General features: G+C 38.8%; 1 protein-coding gene and 1 long non-coding RNA gene across 2 annotated transcripts in view; one reads left to right on the top strand and one right to left on the bottom strand.

Moving 5' to 3' along the window:
- The first annotated feature begins 268 nt into the window (after nucleotides 1–268).
- Nucleotides 269–3,611, top strand: LOC124880878. The gene is made up of 2 exons (XR_007041483.1): nucleotides 269–561; nucleotides 1,341–3,611. It is a non-coding gene; the product is annotated as an uncharacterized LOC124880878 (long non-coding RNA).
- Nucleotides 3,612–4,696: 1,085 nt separating this feature from the next.
- Nucleotides 4,697–16,960, bottom strand: part of LOC124881044 — a 196,073-nt gene continuing 183,809 nt past the window's right edge. Inside the window, exons 8-13 of the mRNA XM_047386529.1 lie at nucleotides 9,595–9,716; nucleotides 8,254–8,342; nucleotides 7,839–7,894; nucleotides 7,229–7,591; nucleotides 4,910–5,105; nucleotides 4,697–4,805 (exon numbers count right to left, since the gene is read on the bottom strand). Coding sequence (XP_047242485.1) covers nucleotides 4,697–4,805; nucleotides 4,910–5,105; nucleotides 7,229–7,591; nucleotides 7,839–7,894; nucleotides 8,254–8,342; nucleotides 9,595–9,716 — 935 coding nt within the window. The remainder of the gene's footprint in view (nucleotides 4,806–4,909; nucleotides 5,106–7,228; nucleotides 7,592–7,838; nucleotides 7,895–8,253; nucleotides 8,343–9,594; nucleotides 9,717–16,960) is intronic.

Raw genomic sequence — 16,960 nt, 5'->3', positions numbered from 1 at the left:
ATTATTATGATCAGTTGAAGCTGCTGCCACCTTGTGGTAAAGACATGTTCCTGCAGCTCAGCAGAGATAAACAATCAGTGATTTTAGTTCATGATGTTCAGTCAGAAAGTGTTTTGTTCAGATTATTAAACAGGATCAGATGTTCTAATGACTGAATGAAGTCAGACTGTAGATGTTCCTTGTTGTCTCTGAGATGTTGGAGCTGATGTGTTGCTGATTCTTCTCCTCTGTCTCCTCTCACAGGGAGAAGATGATCTGCAAGATCCTGCTGCTCATCATCCTCAACTCATGTCTCTGTTCACCTGAGATCTACTGTTAAACTCATAAAACATCAGAAACTATCTGTGTAATTTATAAAGTTGAAGCTTTGCTGTATCAGAACCAACAGTTTTCAGGATGAGTCCAGAGTGACAAAGACGTCCTCAGAGGAGGACCAATCAGACTCCATGTGTCCAGACTGAGGACTGAAGACTCTGGTCTGTATCTGTGTGATGTGAAAACTGATGAAGGCTTCAACTCTGGAAGATGTCGACTCATCATCTGTGGTGATTTTAGCTGAAGGTGAAATAATGACTGGATCCTCCCTGTTAAATGATCCCTAGTGGAGTTTGGACCCTGAGAACTGGTTTATCTGCTAATATTGTTGTGTCTAACTGTAACATGTTCAGCAGTGAACTGATAGAAATATACAGGTGGTGTTTCAAACCTCATGTTTCTGCCAACATTAACAACCAAACCATCAGGAAGAGAAATCCCAGAAGTTTATCTACTAAAGTAAAAAACATCAGTCCAGGTCAGGGTCAGATAAAACTGTCTGTAGAAATCTCAGAGCAGCTGGAAAACATTTTAGTTTCTAACATCAGTGCTGGAAAAAAGGTCAAAAGAGAGAAAGAATTAAATATTTACTGAGATAAATTAGATTATTTTTTCTCATTTAGGATAAATTTATGTCAGAAGCAGAAAGAAATGATTGATTTAATTTGTTTTACTGTTTTCATGAAGCACGGAGGTGATGCTGGCATGATATGGGCTGATATTCTGTAAAATCCAGGTTGACTTGTGAAGGCACCTCATACTGAGGTTATAATTATAAAGCTTTTATATTAATGCTTATATAGAAAAATACTGAGGATTAAAATTAAAACACCAGAATTAATAATCTGATTATTTTTATTATCAGAAATATTTTAAATCAGCAAATATTCCCAGAAAAGACGTTGAACAGGTGAACAGACTCCAATAAACCCCAGATATAAAGCTAATCCAGAATTCCTGGTGTTTTTGGACCAGCAGCTCCTCCTCTTCATCAAAGTCTATAAAAATCTTTATCTTTCCTCCAGAAGCTGCTGAGCTCCAACCAGAGTGGAGACAAGACCTTCTTCTACCCTCCAGTGATGTTTGGTTCTGTGGGACCAGCAGATGTTATCTTTGCTGTTTGTTGCTCAGTGGTCAGAAAGAGGAGAAGAAAGATGAAGATGAGGATCCAAACCTTCAGAACTAACATCCTCCAGGAGCTTCAGTAGGTGAGATGTTGTGTTTCATCAGAGGAACCAATCAGAGCTTGAAAGATCTCAGTGAACAGACTCCAAGACTCTCTTCAGCTTCTGGCTTCAACAGGCAGCTGTTATTCCTCCACTGGTCCACCTCTGGGTGAATTAAAAGATCAGGTCTGAAAGGAGTCCAGATGTTCTGCAAAGACCTTCAGACTGTCTCCATCTGAGCAGACTTCATCTGATGTGTTTCCTCCTGCAGCTTCATGGAAACTTTCCTCCAGCAGCTTCATCTGATTGAGGATCTCCAACATGATCTTTGGTTCTTCTGTTCATGTTTATCTATCAGAGATCTGCAGTCACTTCCTCTCAGCTCTGTCTGCTTTAATGGTCCAGGTAACATCTAATGATCTTTGTTGATCTCCATGAAAAAATCCACTGCTGCTTGTTCTCCATTTAAGAGGTTCTGATGTGGTTCTGAAGGGAAAGAGAGAGGAGGTGGTCCAGTTCAGCATGCTTCAATGAGGTCCTGTTCAAACTAAATAAAATAAAGTTAATTATTTCATAATGTAAAGAAATGTTCATACCCAGTTTATCTGCAGACTGGTTTCCAGTTTGTCGTCCTGGTAAATACGGCGTTTAGAACCAACCAGAACAAAATGGAGGATGATGGAAGTTGGCAGAAAGAGACGAAAAAGATGCCTGAAGTCTCAGTTTTATTTTTAAAAACTGTTTTGTTCTGCCAGGCTTTTATGTCATGATTTTATGTTGCTTTTATGTAGATCTTTATATGATTTCCTTGTATAATTCTTTGTGACTTTGTGTCTGTGAAAGACGCTTTATAACTAAACTTTACTTTCTCACTAAAGCTGCAAACACAAACTAAAACTTACCATTTCAGGTGTTCAGTGATGAAGGTCAGAGAAGAAAAACTTATTATTAACTACTTCCTGCTTCAGGGAGAAGCTGACGAATCCCATCACAGGTTAATGACCTGAGTGAAGTTGCTTAGTTCAGAATGTTTAGGTGTTGAACTATGAACTTGATTAAATACATTTTACCATGAATGAAATAAATGTAGAACTACATCTTGTTTAGGATGAACTGGTACGACACTTCTGCTTCAAAAAGAAGTTATAAACATGTCTTAGCTATCTAATCTGTATTTTCAAGCTAGATTTCATGATCATAAGCAGTCATCAAGACTTTAACTCACCACCAGTGAATCAAAGTAAGTTTATGTCCACTTAAGGACACTTTATTACAGTTATAGCTGATTGATTGCATTACTATTTCATGACAAAAACATTTTAAAGAAAATTGCTAATTTCATTTGTCTATTTTTCTAAACAGAGGCCAAAGAAATCAGTGGTGGACAACAAAGCTGTATTTGTAGTCCTCTGTGCTTCAAAAGAAGCAGCCATTAAAAATAGCAACATTGCAGCTCCAAGTGACGACCTATGGAGAGATCTCTGCTAAAAACCTGGTGAAGTTCTGACTATTTATCTGGTGAAATAAAAATAATTATTTCAATGTAGTGACTGTCAGTGACAGGGCTGGTTGACCTTTGGTGACCTTTAGAAACTTTTGATATCTTTAAAATTAAAGCGCCACAAACAAAGATTCTTGAAGAAGGTGAAGGGGGCAGCTTCACTCAGGTCTTGTCATTTCATTATTTCCCTCTCTGTGTTTCTCTTAAAGCAGTCTGAAGTTTTCTGTAGTTTTCTGAACTGTTTTTAATCTCTATAAATTATTATGTGTTGATTAAAAGCAGCTTTCAGACAGTCTGCAGATGTGAAGAGCAGATTAACCGTGAATGTAGGGAAAACAGGGTGTTTCTAATCAGCAGTACCATCTCTAGCCCATAGAGGGCAGACTTTAACACAGTGAGTCATTCGGTGCATAAATGTAAAAAAAAAAAAGAAAAGCCAGAGGAAGTTAGAATAGCTGACTTTACTTTTTAGTTTTGTTTTTTTAATTACTTTGTTTTAAATTCAGAACTTTGTCTCCTTTTTTAAAAGCCTCCTTCTCAGTTCGGCTCCTCCAACCCAATCACTGACCTGATTAACCTGAGAAAGACATCTAACCTCCATTAAAACCAAGAGTGATCTCTGCTAGAAACATTTGTTTTTTACTGGCTTCAACATTCAACACCTGAGTTTATGAACACTGAGGTTCAGACCCTGCTGGTCTGGGAGCCGTCTGTGGCCCTCAGGACCATTAGATCTTCACAGCAGACAGAAACACCTGATCTGAACCCTTCAGGATGCTGAGCTGGTCAGAATTTATCAGCTGAGGTTCAGGATATTATGTGAGTCTTTATGAGACCAACAGCTCCTCCTTCCTGCTCTCATGGATCCAAAAGGCCAAATAAACAGCAGATTGAGTCATAATTAGACATTAAAGTGTATTAAAGTAAACTGAGTGAGAGCAGTGAGAGCTTCATCCAGAAAGATCAAGCTGGAGACACAGCTGTTAGATAAAGAAACAAGTTTTAATAAATACTTCAGATTCTGCAGATAAAATATACAAAACTAGAAAAATACATTAATTATCAGAAATATAACTCATGAGAAGCTTTGAGAGGAAACCTGTTAACTTTAAAGAAATAATTTTGGACAATCCTGAAGAAGCAACAGTTCTCTGATGAAACCTCAACATTTACGTTTTCTACAAAGAAACAACGAAACAACGATCTGATGTTCAAGATCTACCTTAACAAACTAAAACAGCTTTATGTGGTAATATTTCATGTTTCACTTTAAATGAATCCTCTGATTTCACCTGAAAATAGTGAAATATTGATCTTTATAACAATAAACTCTTTCTAGTCTTTAGATGTTTTGTTTCAAACATAATTATAACACTTTGTGTGAAAATAATAAATCAGATCACATCACTGTTGTATTTCTGATCACTGCTGGAGGAAATCCTCAGTCTTTAGTTTCTCTGGACATCCCATAATAATTCATCAACCAGAGCAAAGATGTTTCCTGGAAAAAGCTGGAAAAGTCCAGCTGGAGTCAAACTGTGGAGCTCTGAGCTTTGAGCAGAACATCAGAGAAGCTCTAAGATGATCAGAGCTCAGTGGTGCTGGTTTCATCAGAACTTCCTGATCAAAGCACCAGTTTAACCAGTTGATCTGAACCAGTTTATCTGGAGCTAAAAGATCATCTGAGATGTTGTTAATGATCCCTGAAAGTGTTTCAGCTCAGAACTGAAGCAGCAGCTGGTCTGAGATCCAAGATGGAGGTCAAAGGTTGGTTACAGTCGCACAGATCAGCAGACTGGTCAATGATCTTAGAGCGCCACCATCTGGTCACACAGAGTTACTGCAGAATACTGGTTCTGGTTGAGTCCAGAAACCTTTTTAGAAAACTACAATTCATTTATTCATTGAAATATGACATTTTACACACGAGAACAACTTGAAATAAATCTGATGTTTGTCAACTGGTTTGTTTTGTTTCTGTTTTTTTCTGAACCAAATGATCAACATCAGATGAACCATCAGAACTGCTGTCAGTCCCAGTGGGATGAAGAGGAAGATCCATCCTCGTCTCTTTGGTTCTGGAGTCAAAGTTGGTCTCTGAGTTTGGATCTGATCAGCTGCTGCTGGGAGAGAAATCAGGAGACAGGTCACCTATACTATGAATGGACTGAATTTATAAATCGTTTTCTAGACATATTAATCCCTCAAAGCAGTTCAAACCAAGGCGTGTTTATTTGTAGCTAAAGAACATTTGAGTAAGAAGACAATTCAAAGTGTTTCAGATGATGAAAACATAGAAAACACAGAAAAACGTTCATTGCAGTGACATCATGCAACTCCAATGAAGTTGAGACGTTAAAATAAATAAAAACAGAGTACAATGATTTGTGAATCCTGGTCAATCTATAAGCATTGAATCCACAACAAAGACAAGATATTTAATGTTCAAACTGATAAACTTTGTATTTTTGCAAATATTCACTCATTTTGAATTAGATGTTTGCAACACAATCCAAAAAAAGCTGGAACAGGGGCAGCAAAAGACTGGAAAAGTTGAGGATTGCTCAGAAAACACCTGTTTGGATCATTAAACAGGTGAACAGGTTATTGGAAACAGGTGAGGGTCATGATTGGGTATTAAACGAGCATCCCTGAAATGGTCAGTCGTTCACAAGCAAGGATGGGTCAAAGGTCACCATTTAATGAACAACTACATGAGCAAATAGTCCAACAGTTTAAGAACGTTTCTCAACGTACAACTGCAGGAAATATAGGGATTGCATCATCTACAGTCCATAATATCATCAGAAGATTCAGAGAATCTGGAGAAATCTGAATTTAAGCAGCAAGGCTGAAAACCAACACTGAATGACCATGACCTTTGACCCCTCAGGAGGCACTGCATTAAAAACCGAACCATTATCAGGTAACAGCTCGCTGCTACATCAACAAGTGCAAGTTAAAACTCTACCATGCAGAGATGAAGCCATGTATCAACATCACCCAGAAATGCTGCCAGCTTCTCTGGGCCTGAGCTCATCTGAGATGGACCAACCCAAAGTATAAAAGTGTGCTGTGGTCTGACGAGTCCACATCTCAGATTGTTCATGGAAATCATGGACATCATGTCCTCCTGGCCAATGAGGAAAAGGACAATCTGGATTGTTATCAGCGCAAAGTTCAAAGCCAGCATCTGTGATGGTATGGAGGTGTGTTAGTGCCCATTGCATCATGGGTAACTGGTACATCTGTGAAGGCAACATTAATGCTGAAAGGTGCAGGTTTAGGAGCAACATCTGCTGCCATCCAAGCAACGTCTTCTTCAGGGACGTCCTGCTTATTTCACCAAGACAAAGCCAAGACACATTCTGCACGTGTTACAACAGCAAGGCTTCATAGTAAAAGAGTTCTGGTTCTAGACTGGCCCGCCTGCAGTCCAGACCTCTCTCCCATTGAATCTGTGGAGCATTATGAAGCACTAAATAGGACAACAGAGACCCTGGACTGTTGAGCAACAAGTTGTTCATCCAGCAAGAATGGGAAAGACTTCCAGCTCCAAAGCTTCAACAATTAGTCCTCAGTTCCTGAACCCTTATTGGGTGTTAAAAGGAAAGGTGATGAAACACAGTGGTGAACATGACCCTGTCCCAGCTTTTCTACAATGTGTTGCTAGCATCAAATTCAAATTGAGTTATGAAAAAAAAACTATGTTTATCAGTTTGAAGATTAAATAAATTGTCTTTTTAGTGAATTAATTTTCTTCTAAGTTGAACAGGATTTATAAATCAATGTATTCTGTTGTTTTTGATGTTTTACACGTTCCAACTTCATTGGAATCAGGGTTGGAAAGAAAGTAAAGAAAAGTTGGACTACAGACTAAAATTAATGGTGCTTCAGTTAACAATTTAATTAGAATAGTCAAAGGCAACTCTAAACAAATGGGTTTAATCTTGATTTAAAAGAACTCAGAGTTTCAGAACTTTTATAGTTCTGGAAGAGAAGACTGTTAGAACCCCATTCACCCAGTCACACACACACAGTTACAGGTTGGTAAGTGCCTTGCCAAGGGGCATATTGACATGTGGCAGAAAGGAAGCTGGAACTGAACCCACAACTTTCTTGTCTTAAGAAAATGACTCTTTCCATCGACCCATTGCCACCTCAGTAACTGTGAGACACTGATGTTTAGATGAAAGTTCTCATTTTAACGCTACAATTTAAACATTTTTATATTATTTCTTCTCACCAGAGACGTTGAGTCGACATCTTCCAGAACCAGAACCTTCATCAGTTTTCACATAACACAGATACAGACCAGAGTCTTCAGTCCTCAGTCTGGACACATGGAGTCTGATTCGTCCTTCTCTGAGGACGTCTTTGTCACTCTGGACTCGTCCTGAAAACTGTTCATCCTGAGACTCTGGAACCTCAACACCATCATGGACCTGATACAGAACCAGTTCTCTGGGAGGAGCTATAAGTTCACAGAGGATAAACAGTTGTCTCCAGGATCCATGAGGTCTGGTGGTGAAGGTCCACTCCAGAGTGATGTTGTGGTTCTCCTCTGCCTGATAGCAGCTCTGTGTCACATTCACTACAAATGTTGCTGCTGAGGAGACAGAGAGGGAAAGAGAGGAGCAGACACACTGAGAACTGGAACATGGGAGTCTTTAAACTACATCTCTAGAGGTTTCTGTCACATGATGGTCTCTGTGCTGTCAGAGCTCTGCTTGATTCTCTTCAAGTAAAACTGCTTGATCAAATGCAGCTGGAGGATTGAAGTGTTACCTTCACTGACAGACTTTTCACTGATTATTGATGGATTTAGACTGAACAAAGAGAAGATGGAAACTGACCACAGAGACATGAGTTGAGGATGATGAGCAGCAGGATCCTGCAGATCATCTTCTCCCTGTGAGAGGAGACAGAGGAGAAGAGTCAGCAACACATCAGCTCCAACATCTCTAGGAGACAACATTGAACATCTGAACTCAGAACATCTCAGTCTGACCTTCAACCTCAGCTCCTTCAGATGGAAACTCTTGAATTCAGTACCTTCAGGTTCTCTGGTGGTTCTGATGGAGATCTGTGGTTACTGCAGGTTTGAATCTGGATCAGTACAATGTTCAGAGCAGAGATCAGAACCTTTATAACCCAAAGAACCATATGATGATCATCAATCCAACTAAATACATTAATGCTGGAGCTGCTAAACCTTCATGACCCTAAAACACAATCAGCTCATCAAATGTTAGAGATACAATCAGTCACCTTCTATACAGCTTCATCCATAGTGGGTCGATCTCCAGCAGTCTATGGGCGGGAGGCGGGTTCACCCTGGACAGGTTGTCAGTCCATCGCTGTTAGAGATACAAGTTGAAGGAAATGTGCTGATTGGTTGAAGAATCTCAAACTGATTTATGTTTTCATGTTTCAAAGCAAAGAAAACTTTTACAAAGAGAATGTTTAGTAATCATGATGTAGAGAAAATTATCATTTAGTATTTTTACTGACAAACTTCAAGACATAAAAACAAAATAATTCTTAATATTGTTGATCTAAACTCAGTAACTTCTGGTAATTAAAAACAACCTGACAGGAAACATTGTAAATCATTAGTTTAGTAAAATGCTCGTATTATCAGAGTTTCTATCAGTTCTGGAAACACAGTCAAACATTTCAACAGTGAATAAAGGTCCAGACAACATGTCTGTATAAATATGGATTTATTAATGACACGTGAACATTAGAAACAGACTAAATGAAGCAGATAAAGTTCTTTATGCTCAGTAACAAAGTGCATCAGTTCATCCAGCTTTAAGACAAAATAACAGAACAGATCAATGTGTCTGATTGAGTCCAGAAAACTTTAGAACTGATTTAAAACATCAGCAGGAAACAACAGAGAGAAGGAAACAAGATCCTCTTCAGATACAATCATGGAGAAAAGTAAGAACCTCCTTCAGTTTAAAGGTTCTACCTTCAAGAATAAAATATGATTTATAGAAATAATCTGGTTCCAACTTCAGGTAAATAAAACACTTCTTACATTTAACATGTTCTTCATTTAATTAAAACATTATTAGTAATACAAAATCAGCTTTTAAAAACACTTAAGCTTCTCTGAACGTTGAGAGAAATGACCTCTGACCCAGAGCTCCATCAGATCCTCTACATGCCTCAGTCAGCAGGTCACAGGTTAAAGTTCATGACAGAACAATGAGGAAAAGGCTGAACAAGTATGGATTGCTGGAAGAGTCACCAGGAGAAAGACTCTTCTCTCTAGAAAGTTCTGGCAGCAGAACTTAGGTTCTAACAGCTGCATCTGAATGAAGCTCCAGACTTCTAGTCTGAAACACCAAAGCAACTGTCAAGCACGGTAGTGGAGGACTAATGATCTGGGCTTGTTCTGCAGCACAGGACCTGGACACCTTACAGGCACTGAGTTGGCCAAAACCTCCTCTGGACACCAAGATGTTCTAGAGTCCAATAAGAAGCAGTTTAACAGAACCATGAAGGTCTATTAGGACCTTCATGGTTCTGTTAAACTGCTGAAATAAAGTTTGACTCATTCTGATGTTTTCTAAAACAGTAACTGAAGAGAAGTTTGACCATCAGAACTGCTGCTGCTGCTGCTGCTGTCAGTCCCAGTGAAACACAGAGACCGATTCTTCCTGGACCTCCTGGTTCTGGATCCACAGTCGGTCTCTGAGGTTGGGAGACATCAGCAGCTGCTGAAAGGACAAAACATGAAGAGAATTTATGCTCTCATCATCATCAGTTGATAGTTCTTCATCATCTTCTGTCAGAGAAACTGTTGTTCTGTCTCTATTGGACCTGGTTCTGGTTCAGTTGTAGCTTTGAATTTAGTGTGACCAGAAGAATAAAGAGTCATGAAACATCAGTTGACTGATATAAAACCACTAGAGCAACATCACACAGAGACACTTGGTTCTGAAACACATTAAACCTCAACAGCACCGGTTCTCCAGAACTTCTGGAATATGGAGGGTTTTTAATCAACCCATTGACTCTGTAGGGCTGCAGGCTGGAGCAGCTATTAGCACTGCTGCCTGGCAACAAGAAGGTCCTTGGTTTAAATCCCTTTCTGTGTGGTGTGTTCATGTTCTCCCTGAGCAGTTCTAGAGACTCCAGCTTCTCTTCATAGAAAACATGCAGGTTAGGTTAACTGGACTCTCTTAGTGGGTGGGTTCTGAGTGTCTCTGTGATGAACTGTTCAGGGTGAACCCCACATCTCCCTGTTTGACCTCTACAGGTCAGCACCAGCCTCACGACCCCATGACCCTGCAAGGATTCAATATTTACAGAGAACGGATCAGTATCTGGATGACATTAAGATGGGAAAAATACCATGAAGGTTCTGAAAACTTGTTGCCTTTTATCAGAAAGGAATAAAGTTCTGTTCAGTTTAATCTTACCAGCATCAATATGTTTCAGGTTCAGTTGTTGCAGTAGAAACTCACCAGAAACGTTGAGTCGACATCTTCCAGAACCAGAACCTTCATCATTCATCACGTCACACGGATACAGACCAGAGTCTTCAGTCCTCAGTCTGGACACATGGAGTCTGATTCGTCCTTCTCTGAGGACGTCTTTGTCACTCTGGACTCGTCCTGAAAACTGTTCATCCTGAGACTCTGACACCTCAACACCTTCATGGACCTGATACAGAACCAGTCCTCTGTGAGGAGCTAACAAGCTGCAGGTAATAAACAGATATCTCCAGGATCCATGAGGTCTGGTGGTGAAGGTCCACTCCAGAGTGATGTTGTGGTTCTCCTCTGCCTGATAGAAGCTCTGTGTCACATTCACTACAAATGTTGCTGCTGAGGAGACAGAGAGGGAAAGAGAGGAGCAGACACACTGAGAACTGGAACATGGGAGTCTTTAAACTACATCTCTAGAGGTTTCTGTCACATGATGGTCTCTGTGCTGTCAGAGCTCTGCTTGATTCTCTTCAAGTAAAACTGCTTGATCAAATGCAGCTGGAGGATTGAAGTGTTACCTTCACTGACAGACTTTTCACTGATTATTGATGGATTTAGACTGAACAAAGAGAAGATGGAAACTGACCACAGAGACATGAGTTGAGGATGATGAGCAGCAGGATCCTGCAGATCATCTTCTCCCTGTGAGAGGAGACAGAGGAGAAGAGTCAGCAACACATCAGCTCCAACATCTCTAGGAGACAACATTGAACATCTGAACTCAGAACATCTCAGTCTGACCTTCAACCTCAGCTCCTTCAGATGGAAACTCCTGAGATCAGTAAAAAGTTCAGAGCAGAGATCAGAACCTTTATAACCCAAAGAACCATTTTACCTTCAATCCAACTAAATACATTAATGCTGGAGCTGCTAAACCTTCATGACCCTAAAACACAATCAGCTCATCAAATGTTAGAGATACAATCAGTCACCTTCTATACAGCTTCATCCATAGTGGGTCGATCTCCAGCAGTCTATGGGCGGGAGGCGGGTTCACCCTGGACAGGTTGTCAGTCCATCGCTGTTAGAGATACAAGTTGAAGGAAATATGCTGATTGGTTGAAGAATCTCAAACTGATTTATGTTTTCATGTTTCAAAGCAAAGAAAACTTTTACAAAGAGAATGTTTAGTAATTATGATGTAGAGAAAATTATCATTTAGTATTTTTACTGACAAACTTCAAGACATCAAAACAAAATAATTCTTAATATTGTTGATCTAAACTCAGTAACTTCTGGTAATTAAAAACAACAAGGACAGGGATCATTGTTGTTATTAAAACTAAATGATCAGGAAACCATGAGAAGATGTTTCAGGATGTCTTCAAGGCTGCAAAGACTTCTCACCAATCTGCCTCCATTCATTTTCTAGAGCTGCTTATTTTCATTGGTTAAATCTGCTTCTTCATGGAGGTAACATCAGTCTGTCAGTTCATCAGGTGAAAACATCATCATTGTAGGAAATCTAGAAACCACTCAATGATTTGATGGATTTTCTTCTTTCCACTCTAAAATAATCCCACATGTTAAAATCAAAGAAACACTCACTGGATTTAATCTGAGAACAGATAATCTGCAGCAAACTGTTGCTGGAACACATCTGGTTAATCTGCAATGGTTGGATTTATTATTAATGAGAGATGATCTTTCTACTAGAAACCAAACATTTATGATTAGTTTCTTCAGTTTATCCTGCAGCTCAGATCAGATGTTCTAACTTCCTTAAATTGAGGTTACAGGAAAAGAAACAAACTTGTGTTGCTGTCAGGATGTGGTTTACGGGGTGAATCCAGAATGCAGACAGGCAGGCAGAGATGTGGTGAGTAAGAGTTTAATTTTCCAAAAGAAAAACTCACAACAAGCAGGTGGTACCAATAGCAGGCGTGATACATGGACAGGCTTGGCATGAACCCAACAGAGTGGATGTTTCCACAAAGAGTAAACAGAACAGCACAGTATTTATGGGCAGGAGTCTGGACACAGAGAACTGATTGGCATTAAACAGGTGGACCAGATGAAGCTGATTGTTTAAGCAGAGACAGAGAATGAAAGCTAAACATGGCTGGAAAAAGTAGATGTCCAAAGAAACGATCTAACCAAGAGAAAGAACTGAAGCACCACCTGGAAAACATGGAGAAACTTGGAGAAACTTGAAGAACAGAATCAGAGAAAAACTCAAAACAAAAACTCAAACACCCTCAAATCATGACAGTTGCAGACATACGACTCCATTTCATTGTGGTTTGCAGACAGTTGTTCTGCTTTGTACACAGAAACATCACCTGCATCATCATAAAACCTCTTTGTAATTAATCCAACTCTTCCACTTTCACAGGATACAAAGCTTTTAAATACAAGAATATTTGAGGAAGAGAAACATTGAAGGTTAACCTTCAGTTTGTTACTGCTGATATATTGACCTGTGCTGAATTTGGAGACACTAAATTTACTAATTAAACTGCTGTCAGCATAACTGGTTCACAACAGAATTTACTCAGATAAATATATTTTTAATTATATTAACTTAAAGCAAACAGATCAGCAAAGTACAGCAACTTACTTGTTTAGTTTCTCGTCTTTTGAACCTGGACGTCCTGCTGCTCTGAGCTCAGTAACAGAAACACTTCAATCACTTGATAGAAAGGTGATGGTTCAATGCCAGACTTTGCTTTTTGTTCTCGTATGACTGGTTGATCACATCCATTAAAGTATTACATGGTTTCAAAGGTACACTACCGCTATGCGGTAAACATCTAACCCATCTTTCACTTCCTTACTCTCAGTTCAACATTTAACAAACTCAGCTGGTCTCATTCTTCCTTGTCTTAATAAAACAAATTTAATCTGATAGGATTTTCATACTTTCTGAGAGGCTGTCATGGCTGACATGCCGTTCCAGACAATTTTTCAATTTCTGCTCTTAAAATGTTCTAGTTTGTCCTTAATAAGTTTGCCTTTTTTATTTCTGTTCTAACTTTTTGGTCTCTCTTTTCTCTCAGCATGACCTGTTTTAAAACAAACTCACCAATCTGCCTCCATTCATTTTCTAGAGCTGCTTATTTTCATGGGTTAAATCTGCTTCTTCATGGAGGTAACATCAGTCATTTGCGTCTCTCTAAGGTTAAACTTTCACTTGAGAATCAGGAGTATCCCATACTAGTACCCCATAGAGAATCTGGTAAATGGTTTACTGACCATGGTATCACTGTGCTCAATTGGCCTGCCAACTCTCCTGACCTGAACCCCATAGAGAATCTGTGGGATATTGTGAAGAGAACGTTGAGAGACTCAAGACCCAACACTCTGGATGAGCTAAAGGCCGCTATCGAAGCATCCTGGGCCTCCATAAGACCTCAGCAGTGCCACAGGCTGATTGCCTCCATGCCACGCCGCATTGAAGCAGTCATTTCTGAAAAGGATTCCCGACCAAGTATTGAGTGCATAACTGTACATGATTATTTGAAGGTTGACGTTTTTTGTATTAAAAACACTTTTCTTTTATTGGTCGGATGAAATATGCTAATTTTGTGAGATAGGAATTTTGGGTTTTCATGAGCTGTATGCCAACATCATCCGTATTAAGACAATAAAAGACCTGAAATATTTCAGTTAGTGTGCAATGAATCTAAAATATATGAATGTTAAATTTTCATCATGACATTATGGAAAATAATGAACTTTATCACAATATGCTAATTTTTTGAGAAGGACCTGTACAGTTCAGTAAAATTTCTTGTGAATCAAGTTAAAAGGCAGCAATAAAACCATTAAATTGCTGTCTCTGACTGTAGCACAGGTCAATATATCTGTAATAACTTAATCTTCAATAAACATTTCTCCAGTCTGTATCGTTCTTGATGTTGAAAGTTTGTGTCCTGAGAAAGAAGAAGATATTTATGAATTATCAGAAGTTCTGTAATATTTCTCTGATCATCTCTACAATCAATATAAAGAAGGTGGATTTAATCCAGAGTCCTCTGTATGTGGAAGATGGTTGGAGATCTAGTTGGGGTCAATGTGGCTCTAGATAAAACACTCTGAGAGGTCAGTGTGACTAGAAAAGCTCTAATTAAATTCAGTCCATTTACCATTTATAGTCTCAGCAGATCAGATTAATCTGTTATATTTTATTGTCCATCAGATTTTATTCTGTTTCAGGCTTTTTGTTCAGATTATAGAACTAATTTAACAGGAACTTGAGTTTAAATAAATGAATGACTGGTTTATAAAACATGAGTTGTTATAAAACTAAAAACACTCTTGGTGTTTCTAAATGAGACTCAAGTCAACCTGGTTAATAACTGATTGTTGATCTTTACTCAAATAAAATACATTTTCTTTCTTAATCCAGTTGATGACCAGACTCAGATAGATGAAGGTTTCTAATTTCTTCTTCTGGTGTTTTTGTTACAGTTTCACAATCTGAAGCTTTGACTGAGGAGGAATTGTGAAAAATAATCATTGTGGTAAATTATGTGCTGATGGAGGCGATGTGTTTGTCGAAAGCAGAACTTTCTGCAAACCACAGTGAAATGATTTCCCATGTGTTGTGATTATGAATCTGAGAATATTATTTAATATGAATATTTTATCAAATAATATTTCGGTCTGTTAAGGGTTGTCCTGTGAATACCAGCCCAGTAAGGCGATGGTATTAGGACACAATAGAAAGGTGTGAGACGAGCTCTGACATTATTGAACAGCATAAACTCTGCACATATATGGAATGAATTCACACAATTTCTTTTCTAGAGCTTTTCTAGTCACACCGACCTCTCAGAGTGTTTTATCTAGAGCCACATTGACCCCAACTACAACTCCAACCATCTTCCACATACAGAGGACTCTGGATTAAATCCATCTTCTTTATATTGATTGTAGAGATGATCAGAGAAATATTACTGAACTTCTGATGATTCATGAAGCTCTTCTTCTTCTTTCTCAGGACACAAAACGTTCAACTACATAAACAATACAGACTGGAGAACTGTTTATTGAAGATTAAACGTTATTATCAGGGTTTCTCTGCTTCATTGGACTCAAGAAGTTCTGAAGGAGTAATAAAACCATCCTCTGGTCATTGAGCTGGCTGTCTCTGTTCCTGCTGTTTTCCTCTGGCCAGACACATCTTCCAGGAGACTCACTAGCAGGACAGATCTTAACGACAATAAAACAACAGATTAACTCACCTGATCTGATGTGGATCCAACCACCTGGTAAACCTTGAGGTCCGCTGGAGAAGGAGCTCTGTAGACGGCTGGCAATGCTAGAAGAACACCACGAAGTGACACCAAGGAGGAGAGACGATCAGATGAGGTTTATGTCTCTGATTCACAGTGAACCAAACTCTAGTGTCTGTGAACCAAACTCTAGTGTCTGTGAACCAAACTCTGAGTGTCTTCTTGTGTTACTGGGGGGCGTTCAGGGAGCCTCGTAAATCTGACTTTCTACTGTTTAGCATGTGGAGGAACTCTAGAAAAACGTCTGTTAACAGCTTGATAATAATTCATGTAACAACTGTAACATGGCCTATCTATACTTCTCCCTGTAAACGGTCGTTCGCCATATTAAATAACAGATGTTTCATCAGGCTGAGAGTCTGACTGATTTAATGAGAAAAACACAGACTGAACATCTTACTGCAGGTTTTAATAACATGGCTGCTGAGATACATCTGAGTTTACAACTAAACATTTTTATTTTTCGTTTGTTTCCGTTTAAACTTTTCACACTTGACTCGAAAGCTTTAGCGTCCGATTCTACCTGAACGCATCATGAGTAACTTTGCGGCTTCTACAAAAGGATATACAAAGGATGAGGAAGTCCTCGCTGATAGGACAGCAGCTACAGGAGGGAGGAGTTCCCCTCCCAATACCATACCGTCATTGTGATTCATTCAAAGACCTCTGGGCCCAACCACAACTCATGAGCTCTGTAACTATGTGTGTATATATATTTATAGGCCGATATTTTTCATCAACATTTCAACCCAGCAGTTAAAGGTAAGGAACTCCCGGGCCCCTTTTTCTTCCCAGTCCGCCCCTGAACAATAGATTAATTATATTCAACCAAGTCTGAGCCATATTATATTCAGTATATTTGGTTCAGTTTCAGTATTTGTATGTATTTATTTTATGCTATTTATGTTATCACTCTTTAAACATGTCATACTAGGATTATGTTAATATTTCATGGAGTTAAATTGCTCTGTTCATTCTCTGTTTCTAATAACACTTATTATATTATTATATCTTTATATATCCTTATTATCATTGTGTTTGTACTGAACACTTGCTTGTTTCCTGCTATAATTCTGTAAATGTCTCCGCTGTGAGCAATGAATTTATATCAAGATATTAGCATAATTAATATTTTAGAGTTGGCTTCAGTAACATTCATGACTGGTTGAACTTTAAAAGTTAATATAAACTGATGCAGAAGATGACTGCTGTCAATAACCTCTGCTTTGG

This window comes from Girardinichthys multiradiatus, chromosome 14 (assembly GCF_021462225.1).
Source record: "Girardinichthys multiradiatus isolate DD_20200921_A chromosome 14, DD_fGirMul_XY1, whole genome shotgun sequence".
Lineage (NCBI taxonomy): Eukaryota > Metazoa > Chordata > Actinopteri > Cyprinodontiformes > Goodeidae > Girardinichthys > Girardinichthys multiradiatus.
This window is presented reverse-complemented; position numbering and strand designations above follow the sequence as displayed.